Source organism: Sarcophilus harrisii, chromosome 4 (assembly GCF_902635505.1).
Source record: "Sarcophilus harrisii chromosome 4, mSarHar1.11, whole genome shotgun sequence".
Lineage (NCBI taxonomy): Eukaryota > Metazoa > Chordata > Mammalia > Dasyuromorphia > Dasyuridae > Sarcophilus > Sarcophilus harrisii.
This window is the reverse complement of record NC_045429.1, coordinates 428678229-428689098: the sequence shown is the minus strand read 5'-3', so window position 1 is coordinate 428689098 and position 10870 is coordinate 428678229. Positions and strand designations below refer to the sequence as shown.

General features: G+C 37.9%; 1 protein-coding gene and 1 pseudogene across 1 annotated transcript; one reads left to right on the top strand and one right to left on the bottom strand.

Annotated features, from left to right (window-relative positions):
• Positions 1–4467: 4467 nt before the first annotated feature.
• Positions 4468–5719, bottom strand: LOC100918299 (annotated as a pseudogene).
• A 2252-nt stretch (positions 5720–7971) lies between these two features.
• On the top strand, positions 7972–10544 carry LOC111720949 (C-C motif chemokine 3-like). Its single transcript, XM_031969159.1, has 3 exons — positions 7972–8210; positions 8284–8389; positions 10315–10544. Exons 1-3 carry the CDS (start codon positions 8006–8008, stop codon positions 10400–10402), a joined length of 399 nt encoding a protein of 132 aa, XP_031825019.1. The 5' UTR covers positions 7972–8005; the 3' UTR covers positions 10403–10544.
• The last annotated feature ends 326 nt before the right edge of the window (positions 10545–10870 follow it).

Below are 10870 nucleotides of genomic sequence, written 5' to 3'. Positions count from 1 at the left end.
TGGGCATCCATTCGTTTTCCAGTTTCTAGCCACTACAAACAGGGCTGCCACAAACATTTTGGCTCATATAGTTCCCTTTCCCTTCTTTAGTATCTCTTTGGGATATAAGCCTAGTAGTAGCTCTGCTGGATCAAAAGGTATGCACAGTTTTATAACTTTTTGGGCATAATTCCAGATTGCTCTGCAGAATGCTTGGATTCGTTCACAACTCCACCAACAATGCATCAGTGTCCCAGTTTTCCCGCATCCCCTCCAACATTCATCATTATTTTTTCCTGTCATCTTAGCCAATCTGACAGGTGTGTAGTGGTATCTCAGAGTTGTCTTAATTTGCATTTCTCTGATCAGTAATGTTTTGGAACACTTTCATATGAATGGAAATAGTTTCAATTTCTTCATCTGAGAATTGTCTGTTTATATCCTTTGACCATTTATCAATTGGAGAATGGCTTGATTTCTTATAAATTAGAGTCAATTCTCTATATATTTTGGAAATGAGGCCTTTATCAGAACTGTAATTGTTTAACTGTAAAAATGTTTTCCCAGTTTGTTCCTTCCCTTCTAATCTTGTTTGTATTCGTTTTGTTTGTACAAAGGCTTTTTAATTTGATATAATCCAATTTTTCTATTTTGTGATCAATAATGATCTCTAGTTTGTCTTTGATCACAAATTCCTTCCTCCCCCACAAGTCTGAGAAGTAAACTATCCTATGTTCCTCTAATTTATTCATAATCTCATTCTTTATGCCTAAATCATAGACCCATTTTGATCTTATCTTGGTGTACGGTGTTAGGTGTGGGTACATACCTAATTTCTGCCATACTAATTTCCAGTTTTCCAACAGTTTTTGTCAAATAATGAATTCTTATCCCAAAAGTTGGGATCTTTGGGTTTGTCAAACACTAGATTGCTATAGTTATTGACTATTTTGTCCTGTGACCCTAACCTATTCCACTGATCAGCTCATCTATTTCTTTGCCAATACCAAATGGTTTTGGTGACTGCTGCTTTATAATATAGTTTTAGTTCAGGTACAGCTAGCCCACCTTTATTTGATTTTTTTTTTTCATTAATTCCCTTGAGATTCTTGATCTTTTGTTCTTCCATATGAATTTTGTTGTTATTTTTTCTAGGTCATTGAAATAGTTTCTTGGGAATCTGATTGGTATAGCACTAAATAAATAGATTAGTTTAGGGAGTATTGTCATCTTTATTATATTCACTCAGCTTATCTAAGAGCATTTAATATTTTTCCAGTTATTTAAATCTGACTTTATTTGTGTGGAACGTGTTTTGTAATTTTGCTTATATAATTCCTGACTTTCTTTTGGTAGATAGATTCCCAAATATTTTATGCTATCAACAGTTATTTTGAATGGAATTTCTCTTTGTATTTCTTGCTGTTGGATTTTGTTGGTGATATATAAAAATGCTGAGGATTTATGTGGATTTATTTTGTATCCTGCAACTTTGCTAAAGATGTGAATTATTTCTAATAGCTTTTTAGTAGAATCTCTGGGGTTCTCTAAGTATACAATCATATCATCTGCAAAGAGTGATAGTTTGGTTCCCTCATTGCCTACTCTAATTCCTTTAATCTCTTTCTTGACTCTTATTGCCGAGACTAGCATTTCTAATACAATATTGAATAAAAATGATGATAGTGGGAAACCTTGTTTCACTCCTGATCTTATTGGAAATGGTTCCAGTTTATCCCCATTATATATGATGCTTACTGACGGTTTTAAATATATGCTCCTGACTATTTTAAGGAAAAGTCCATTTATTCCTATACTCTCAAGTGTTTTTATTAGGAATGGATGATTGATTTTTAGAATAGCTTTTTATTCCAAATACATACAAAGATAGTTTTTAAACATTCACTTTTGCAAAACCTTATGTTCCAAATTTTTCTCCTTCTTCCCCCCCCCAGCCTCCTGACAGCAAACAATCCAATATAAGTTAAACATGTGCAATTCTAAACATATTTCCATATTTTTCATGCTGCACAAGAAAAATCAGAAGCAAAAGAAAAAACATGAGGAAAAAACCAAGCTAAACAAACAACAATAATAACAAAAAAATGAAAATAATATGCTTTGATCCACATTCAGTCTCCATAGTTTTCTCTTGAGATGCAGATGGTTCTTTCCATCCCAAGTTTATAGAAATTGCCCTCAATGGTTGATTTATTTTCAAAAGTTTGAAAAGAAATATCATGGGTCTAAAATTCCACAAAGAAATAACAGGGATATATAAAATATTTAGTAGTCTGTTTACAAAAACACATATGGGAATTATCTGAATATAACTACAAAATACTCATTATGATGTAAACTGTGTCCCCCTGATCTTTGGGGATGTTGACCTGGGTTAGAGAAACCCTAAAATTTCAACCCCTCCTGGTCTTTGGGAGGGGTCCCATTCTCCTGTTCCTAGGGGAAACTCCCTACATCTACAATTCAACTGGGGATCTTGGCGTGGGGCAAAATCACCACACTTTATTAAATTGAAAATTAGTCCCTCAAGTTTATCTGGAGATTGATTCTTAACCTCGTGCCTTAAAAACCCAATATAATCAAAGGCTGAACCCTAAACCTTTGTTAAAAACCTTAACAGGATTTGGCCCTCTAGGAAGTTGTTTCTTCTCAGTGTAAACCCATCTTTGCTAAAAACCTATCTTTGCTAATTCTTTTTGGAAGAACCTGATGAGAAGTTATTTCTTAATGTAATAAACCCGTTTTTGCCACAAACCTCACATTTGGGTTTGTGATTTCTTTCACAAGAACCTGCAACACCAGCCAGGGGATCTCTCCCCCTCATTTCTCACACCTCAACAATTACAGAGATAAAGACATCTGAATAATTGGAGAGACAGTAACTGTTTCATTGTTGGACTATATCAGTAATGATGGATATGCTAAATTAATTTACATATTTAATATCATACCAATCAAATTACCAAAGAGCTATTTTATAGATATAATAAATTATAGCAACATTTACTCGAAGAACAAAAAATCAAGAATCTCAAAAGAAAATTAGAAAAAAAAGCTGAGAGAAAAGAGGCCATAGCAGCACCAGATCTCAAATTGTACTTCAAAGTAGTGATCATTAAAATTTTTGGTATTTGTTTTAAAAAATAGAAAAGTTGATTAGTAGAACAGATTAGGAACATGAAATCCAGAAGCAAATGAGCATAGAAACACAATATTTGATTAACTCAAATATCCAAACTGATAAGGACTGGCTATTTTGAGAAATACCACTGGGATGCTCAGAAGAGAGATGCAAGTTATCAGTGGTCAACGTGGGAGAATATGCATATTTGTTAGGATGGTCTTCTTTATCTTTTTTTATGATTATGGGGGAGGGGAATAATAAATGTTTGTAAAAACAAATGAGCAAACATTAAAAGAACAACTACAACAAAAACCTTACAACCATTACAAATTCTCTAAATCACTAATAATAAGAGAAATACACACAATAATGAAAAGGGAAGTTAAAAAATGAAAATAAAGTTAGTGGTTTATTGTATTCTGTGGGGTTCCTTTCTTCTTGATAAGATAATTTGTAATGGCACATTTAATTGTTGTTTCTAATAGTTTTGTCCTGAATCAATCACATTTCCACAACAGACTCCCCTTAGGACTTGCTTTCCTTCCATAGTTGGCTGAGCCAGAGAACAGTCTGTGATTTTAGAAAAGAAATTCTCCAGGGCCTTCACGCTCGTTCTCATCAGGGAGGAGAGGGATCTGCCAATAAGCTAATTGAGTGTCCTGATCTTGCCCCAAGCATCTGGCAGCTTTTCAAGTTAGAGCTCTTGGTAGCTGTGGTAGGATCTAAAAATCGTGGAGTTACAAGATTTACAGAAGTGGGAGGGCCATTGGTAATCACATATACGCTGGCAGAAACTTCAACATTCACTTCACTTTGCTTTTTTGGAAAGAGTGCCGAGTTCCAGTTGTTTCTCAAACAAGGTCTGGTCAGTGGTCCCAATCATCTTGGGAAGTAAAGATGGAGGTTTGGGTACTTTGTGTTGTGGGCAAGGGGCTATTAGTGGATTTGCTCTAGATAATACTTTCTTCATTTAGAGGGATCTCAGGGAGAAGCAGGAGGGCAAGGAGAATGGTATGGGCTTTGGAAGAAAAGAGAACTTTTCTTGGGAAGTAACACAGTGGTAAAGAGTAAGGCATACTGGAAGAAGAATAAAGCTTGTAGTTGGAAGAGCTGGGCTCAAAGAGCAACTACTATTCTCTGTCTGTAGCATGTTGGGTAAATCACTTCCTCCCCTATTATTCACAGAGTCAAATTAGATTCTCTGGTTTCTTCCAATTTTAAATGCTGGGATTTTTTTTTTGGCTATACTTTTTTTTTATTCTTTATGGTTAATAATTATACATGTTTATCTGGATAAGTCACTTTATTTTTAGATACCTTTTTCACCTACAGTACTGGCACGCTTACAAGGCAGCTAGAGATTTTATGGCAAGTCAGAAGTACACCTATTAGTCATTTATGTGAATAGAATTGACCGTTATTCTTTAAGTTCCTAAATCTTGCTTGTATCTTCAGGATCAGCCCCTCATCCCTAGTCATTGTCCCCACAACAAATAGAAAGCTCCTTGTGTCTAAAAATAAGACCTTAGTCTAAAAAGGCTAATGTATCTCAGTGCATTAAGGGCCATCTTCAGTCATCTCGATCTAAATCTTGCCAGTGGATCCAGATAGCTCCAGAGGAGAGAATGAGGCTGGTGACTTTGCACAGCCCAGAGGCATTTAAATCCAATTTATTTTCATGTTATGGCATCATTTCCCTGATGTCATGATCTTTGTTGAGAATGAAAGACAAATAACAAGAAGAAATCACTGAAATAATGAAAGGAAAAGCCTGCAGCAAGAAGTGCCACTGAAACTGCTCTCATCACATCTATGCTTTGCTGAATTTTCAATGCCATGTTGGTTTTATCCAGATACTTTGGTTGATTATATTGTCTGGTAATTCTTCCTTTTTCATAGATGACTTTATACAGACTGTTGAATTGCTCTGGAATTTCTAAATCAACTTTCATGTGCTGATCCAACAATTCCATAAAATGTTCCTGAATTTCCACAGTCAACTAATATCCAAATTTATAATCAAACAGCAGTAATGTGGATCTAGGAATGGGAATGAATATTTGGTGAACAACCTGGTGTTTCATTCATAAGAAGATCTTCAAATATTATTCAATAGTGATCAAGCACTGTATTTAATATATCTTTCTTTAAAGACTGCACAACATCTTTAATCTTGGGTTTGTTGCTATGAATATAAGTTCTACATGTGCTTGCGATTTACAGAACCGCTGCAGACCTGGATTGTAGCTGTAGATCTGTGATCTGAATTGAGAAACAAATGCTTTAGAACTCTGATATCAAAAGTTTGACTAGTAGTTTGAGTATTTCTTCTAGAAGACTTTTCCTGTCTTTCTAGGAATTCCCAATCTTCCTCTTTAATTTGTCCATTGGTCAAAGACAAACCATCTTCAATTTGCTTGGCTCAGTAATTTATTTTTGTATTTTTCTCCAGGAGCTAGCTGACAGTTATGTTGAAAGTGGAACATGAGTATTAACATGAATTGTGCAATCTATAGAGAACCATAAAGTAGATAGGCTATTTTGATATTTCTAGTCTTCAGGTTTTGGGTAATGGATGTCATACGTGCAGCACATTTTTTTTTTTTTTTTTTTGGGTAGATGAATAGACATGCAGTAGATCTTATGATCTGCGTCTTCTTTTCCTCTGACCTCTTCTTTCAATCTATCTGATCCCTGTTAGAAGGGACACTGAATTTTCAGAATTATGCTATTAAAAAATTGAAGGAAAGGTGAAATTTCACTTATAGGTTCACATCCATGTTTATATCCTGCCCTTTCCCATCAAAAAATCTTGGCAATGATCTATGGACCCTGGAATAGGAATCCTTACTCTAAAGTTTTTCTTTTTTATAGATCTCTAAATAGGAAAACCTTGAAAGTTTATCAGTTCTAGTCTTTAAGAAAAAAAATTAGAAATGTTTTATGGAAAATGTTACTACGGTGTCACAGAAAAGACAGAGGACTGTCAGAGGACCTAAGTTTGAATGTTATTATCTGTGTGATTTTAGAGAAGTTGTTCTGAGATCCATTTGAGAAAATGAGAGAATGGCAACAGATGGTCTTTTCAAAAGTTTTAAATCTATCAGATGAGATACTTTGTCACACTGATAAAATGAAAGGGTTGGTCTTCATGTTTTCTAAGATTAACCTTTCAGGATTTATTCTGATGGTCATGTATAAGAGGGGGCACATGGATATGGAAAACATGTGTGACTAGCCTCATGTGGAGAGGCAACTTATATATTTTGCTCTGTATAACCGTTAGTGTCTTCTGGAGATCTCATGTTGCTACCACTAGACATGCTCCTCACTGGGTATAATGCTTTTGCACAGCATATTTCCCCACAGGACTCCACTAGGATCTCCGTTAATATTGCAGCGACAACCAGTACATGATGTCCATTGATGTGTTTCTTTTTTGGTCTCATAGTGTCTCCATTTGGCATATTACTTTGCTAGTCTCTGCTAATCTTCATGAGATGTTGTGTATTTTGTAGCTTCCAGACATGTCATCACTCCTGGATGTTGCTCTCTGTTACCATTTGTTGGAATTACTACTTCAGACGTCCTCAAGCCATCTTTGCTTCAGTTTGTCAGGATGTAGTGACTGGGATCTCTTCTGGAAAAGACTGGCTAACAGCTCACTAGTTGGACACTCAGCCACCAGGATAGGATTACATCTTTTTCACTTCTGTATAGGTGGAAACAAAGCCCTCAGTTATAATTGACAAAATGATCTAACTTAGGGTTTCATATTCCCAGGACAAATGATAAGTTAAGGAGAAAGTAGCTATTTTTTTTTTTTTGCCAGAATATCCCCCACTTTTCTTTATTAAATGAATCTGTTAGGAGCAAAAGGTGATGGCTTAGTTCTGTATTTTGGCTGGTAGAAAACTGTTTCCCTACAAGATCACTCAAAGCTAGAAGATGGATATTGGGTGTTAGAGATTATTTCCACACAGAAAAAGAACTACAAATGATGCAAAGGACTTGAAGAAATCCGTAAACAGGTAGAAAACCATAAAAGTCCCTCAAAAGACTCATAGAAGCAGAGAGATTTATGGGAGAGTGTGTATTGAGTTTATGGAAGGAATGTATGTTCTATTGAGAAAGTCCTTGCTGTCCCATTTCATTAAGTAAGAAGTAGTGTTGGTGCCAGGAAGGCCTCTCTCTTATGTGGAAGCCAGGTGGGAGGGACAGTAACTTATTAACCTCATGACAAGCTTGGAAACAACCTGGGGTTGTCTGAGTAAGATCTGGTACTAACTTTTCTGCATTTGCTGCTCTGCCTGGTTTCAACTTCATAGAGAAAGATGGCCCTCCCAGGAAAAACTCATCCCTTCTAAACTCTCCCCCATCCTGCTAACCCCAGTCCTTGATTGACACTACCTTTCTCAGCCTTCTCTCCTCTCTGATTGGAGGGCTGGAGGTAGGAGTACCAAATTCCTCCCCGGCCTTCCTTAAGAGAGGACAGAGACTGGATTATGAGATCCTCACTCACCTTTGCATTTGTTGTCCTGCCTGGTTTCAAATCTATGGGATAATTCCTCTTCTGGTGTATCACCTCTCTCCCCACTCCAATCCTCTGCTTCATTTTGCATGTTGTTTCCCTCTTTAGATTGTAAGCTCCTTGAGTCCAGGGACTGTTTTTCTTTCTTTTTATTACTTGTATTTCCAGTGCTTGATACAATGCCTGGCACACAGTAGGCACATATTTATTCTATTAGATTATTGTATTGGATTGTGGCAATGGCCTGGAGGGCTCTGTTACTCTCTGTTTCCTACTTTGTTTCTAATCCAAGCCTTAGTTACCTTATTTTCAAAGCACAGTGACCTGCTTAAATAAGGAATCCAATTTCTATGAATATTGATTTCTGTTCCCTTCTCTTGACATCCCCAAAGAGCTCACCCACAGCAAGGTCCTGGTCACTAAGGAATCAAAATCAAGGTCAAGGTCAAGCTGAACTCTCCTCCACTCTCCTCATCATGACCATGAAAGTCTTTGTGGCTGTCTTCTCCATCCTCCTCCTTGCTGATCTCTGCTTGATAGTTTCAGTCCAACGAGGTAAGTTCATTTTCTTTTTCCAGTCATTCCAAGGCCCCTTTCCTGGGTCCTTATTCAGCTTCTTCCTTCACAGCTGACGTCACCCCTTGCTGTAACAACTTCGTCAACCATCGCATCCCACAATCTCTGGTCATTGGTTATGCTTGGACCAGCTCCCTGTGCCCCAAGCCTGGAGTTCTGTGAGTATTTCATGTGCTGATGTTCTTTGAAAAGATAAGAGGAGATGGGCTGATGTTCATGGACAGCATGGACATGGAGGTCAGTCCTTGATAAAGGCTGAGAATCTCCAAGGAATCCAGTGAGGAAGATTTAGGCTTGTGTTTCTTGATTCTATCCCATGGGACTAGGCACAATAGGTAGAAATTTCAGAAAGGGATCACTGTAAGGGGGAAAAAAACCACAATTCTCTATGATTATGGCTCTAGAGTTGAGAGGAACCTTAGAGACCAGGAAGTTCAACACCTGAGAAAATGGAAACCTAGAAGATTAGAGACCTTGTCAGAGACACACAGGTGATAACCATTAGAAGTGGGCCGTGAGCCCTGGCCTCTGAGTCCTATCTTACTCACTGCTTCGACCTCTGTACCACCTCTGTACATCCTAAATTTGAAGACTTGTGGTTTCTCCTTCACTAGACATCATCACCCAGAGGTCGTCTAACCATTTGGGCTGAGTTGTCGTAAACAGGAATATGGTTTCTGTACAAGCCGGACTAAATGGCTTCTGAAATCCCTTTCCTCTCTGATATTCTGGAATTCAAATAGTTTCCAGCTCCCTACTTTACTGAAAGGGAGAAATTGACTCTAGGAAGGCATAGATAGGTGAAAATTGTTGTTTATTAATTTTCCAACTCTTCATGACTCCATTTGGGGTTTTCTTGGCAGAAATATTGGAATATTTGAATGCTTTGCCATTTCCTTCCCCAGTCCATTTGGTAGATAAGGAAACTGAGGCAAACAAGGTTAAGTGGCTTGCTTAGGGTCACACAACTAGTGAGTGTCTGAAGCTGAATTTGAACTCAGTTCTTTGGAATGCCAGACTTGTCATTCTGTCCACTAGCTGCCTGGAAGGCAAAAGACTGGATTTAAATCCCTGACTTGTCCACAGAAGCCGCAAAGGTAATAAGTGGCATCTCCTTTCATGTTCTTTGGGCCTCTTAGACTTGATGGCTTTCTGTGGTCCCTTCAATACATCTATAATCCTAGAATGGGATGATCTCTGACCTTCCAATTCTAAACTGATGATGCTCTAATCATGTTATAAATAATTATATATTATTATAATTATAAATATTTTGTTATAGCTTTATAAGTATTTATGATGCATTGTTATACTATGATATACAATGATATAATAAACAATATGCACTGATTATTCACGTACACAATTATTCACAGGCCATAGGTCACCTGACCTTTAGGAAAGATCCATCTTTCATTTTTCAAAAGCCCTGGGGTGGGAAGGGAAGGTAGCGATGTCAATTGGAGTGGGAGAAAAATGGGGCTCCCCTTAAAGTTCCTGTCCTAATAGAAAAAAACCAAGCACATTCCCCAACCATTGTAGAATCCTCACAAACCTCAGAGCATGAAAGGGATGGGGGGACAGCATTGAGAGATAGGGAGGATCTTGGAAATTATTCATTTTAGTAAGAAGGAAACTAAGGCCTTGAGAGTTGAGGAGGGTTTTCTATGGTCCCACAAGGAGAAAGTAGCAGGGATGGACTTTTGATTCTAGAGTTAGGGCTCTTTGCAGAACACCACAATGTCCCTGTGTGTAGTTGCGGTAGGAAGATTATATGGTGGCAGAAGCTAGTTTAGAAAAGGCTTTGAGACCTCCCAGCAGACCAAGATGATCTCGTTGGGAATCGCCTTCCTGCCATGGACCTGATGTCTATTACATGATGTTCTGGGTAGGAGCTACTCCCATTGAAGGATGGGAGAGATGCGTTGGGGAGGATACCAAGGAGATGCTGTAGAGAGAGGGACTCTTAGACCTGGGGAGATGAGGGCAAAATTCAGGATGCAGAGAGGGAAAAAGGAGAAAAGAAGGGTATTTAATTTTAGCTGCTTCTCTGAATAGACTCCATTTGCTTTTCAATCCTCAGGTTGGAAACCAAACAGGGAGTGAAAGTCTGTGCCAATCCATCTGTCAACTGGGTCCAGAGGTATATGAAAAACTTGGGCCTCGGCTAAGCTAGGGCCAAGCAAGATCAGCTGGAGCACTGCCCTTTTGCTAGTGCTGTCCACAGCCTCAAACCTGTTATTCCCACCCCAGAAGAAGATGGAAACAGGTCAAGCTCCTGCCACTGTCTGGGGGAGAATAAAAACCTTTGAAAGCAAAACTTTTGTTTTTTTCCTGGGGATATGGGTTGAATGGATTTTATTTCTCTTATTTACTTTCCTGAACTGATCCATATCAGAGACTTTTCTCATCAGTCACACAGGTGAAGGGAGATTGAGATAGCCACGGGGCTTAGGTTTATGATGAGAAGGAACTGACATTTTCCTTCCACCCCCAGATTTCAGGATTCCTGTCTTTCCACTTTCTGTTTTTCTCCAGACTTGTTTTTGTTTTTCAATGACTAACTTTCCCCAACTCCCACTTCTCTTCCCAGTTACTCAAGTTCATAACCTCAGTTTATATTCTATCCTATTTGAATC